This window comes from Lathyrus oleraceus, chromosome 4, assembly GCF_024323335.1.
Source record: "Lathyrus oleraceus cultivar Zhongwan6 chromosome 4, CAAS_Psat_ZW6_1.0, whole genome shotgun sequence".
Lineage (NCBI taxonomy): Eukaryota > Viridiplantae > Streptophyta > Magnoliopsida > Fabales > Fabaceae > Lathyrus > Lathyrus oleraceus.
In genome coordinates, this window is record NC_066582.1 from 261052829 (window position 1) to 261054607 (window position 1779).

Genomic DNA, 1779 nt, shown 5'->3' on the forward strand with positions numbered 1-1779 from the left:
TATTCATCTTCACGGGTTGACAAAGCAACAACTGATTGCTTCTTGGAACACCAAGAAATAGGACTTCCAAGGTACTTAAACAAATATCCAGAAGTACTTCTTCTATCAACTTTGTCTCCACAACAATCAGAGTCTGAGTAACACATCGGCTCTGACTTGGTCTTTTCTCCAGAAGGGAACAAAACTCCATACTTCAGAGTTCCCTTAATATACCTCAAAATCTTGACAACAACTTAGTAATGAGACCACTTTGGTTTACTCATGAACCTACTAATCATTCCAACTACATAGCAAATGTCAGGTCTGGTATTACACAAATACCTCAGAGAGCCAACCAACAACTTGAAAGTTGTAACATCTACATCATCCATTTTAGAATCAAAATCCAATTTGTGATCTGTCTCTGCAGGTGTGACAACAACTTTACAACTCAGTAGCTCGAATCTCATCAGAAGCTCAAGTTCATATTTTCGCTGATGCAAAAAGACACCCTTCTCATAATACATAAACTCCATCCTTAGGAAATATGTCATCTTTACTAGATCTATTATCTCAAACTCATTCATTAGCATCTTCTTGAACTTAGCTATCACGCGTTCACTACTCCTTGTTAGCAATATGCAATCAACATTGAGACATGTCATAATCATATTGCCTTCATAAGTATGCTGAACATAAACGTCATACTCCATCTCACACTTTTTGAATCCTTGGGCTTGAAAAATGAATAAATTTTCAGATTCCAAACTCTAGGAGCTTGTTTTAGTCCATACAAGACTTTATGCAACTTGTACATCATCCTTTCCTGATTCTTTTTCTTAAATCCAAGAGGTTGTGACACATATCCTTCTTGCAATGGACCGTTAAAAAATGTAGATTTCACATCCAGATGTGTCATACCCTAATTTGTATCCCTAAGATCCCATATATCATTGACATCCTTGCACACAAACAAGGTCACATCTTGATCCTCTCCCCTATTCATATTTGAGTTTGCTTCTTGCGGGGATCACCAAGCACCTATTTGTTGATGTTTTGCCTTTTTGTTTATATGATTAATTGTCTATCTAACCACTAATCAAAATAGAAAAAATATGTTTTATTTTCCTTAAGTTTATTATGCAAGGTAGGGATTTTGAATCAAGAGCATCTCAAAGTTTTGTTGCTTACTTCTCAAGGAAAGTCAAAGGTTCATGTGTTTATTTCCATGCCTTCTTCAACAAGCAACTTCAAGCTTTGAACAATCTAATTAAGAGGCAATCAAGTACACCTTATTTTGAGTTCATATGATCACCCATGTGCTTTGAAATACAAAGAAATTCCAAATACACAAGCTTGTTCCAAGTGGTTTGGCCAAAAAGTCAACATTTGAAGTCAAAGTTCCAAGGATCACAACTCCTTGAATTCTCAACATTTTTAATGCTTTTTTTTTGCATATGACTCTTCTAAAAATCCTCTACAACTTCTATTTACATGACAATATACAATTATGCTTGGAGGATCATCAAATGTTTGGAGACATTATAGGTCATTTGTGGACTTAGTGAAATTTGACCTATTTTCAAGTGACTTTTTCTCAACTTTCAAGGTTCATAACTTCTTCAATTTTCAACATTTGAGGCTGATTTTTGTTTGCACAATGTCATTTGTGATGCCCTCTACAAGTTTGCTTCAATTATCAAGGTAAAATATGCTTGGAAGGCCATGGGATTCATTGAGACATTATAGGTCATTTTCAGCCATGGAACACTTGAATTTTTCTAAGTTATATGATCAGTT

At 35.1% G+C, this 1779-nt stretch overlaps 1 protein-coding gene across 1 annotated transcript; it reads right to left on the minus strand.

The window, feature by feature from the left end:
- Positions 1-233: 233 nt before the first annotated feature.
- LOC127136975 (uncharacterized mitochondrial protein AtMg00810-like) lies at positions 234-692 on the minus strand. Its single transcript, XM_051063476.1, has one exon. It carries the CDS (start codon positions 690-692, stop codon positions 234-236), a length of 459 nt encoding a protein of 152 aa, XP_050919433.1.
- Positions 693-1779: the final 1087 nt, after the last annotated feature.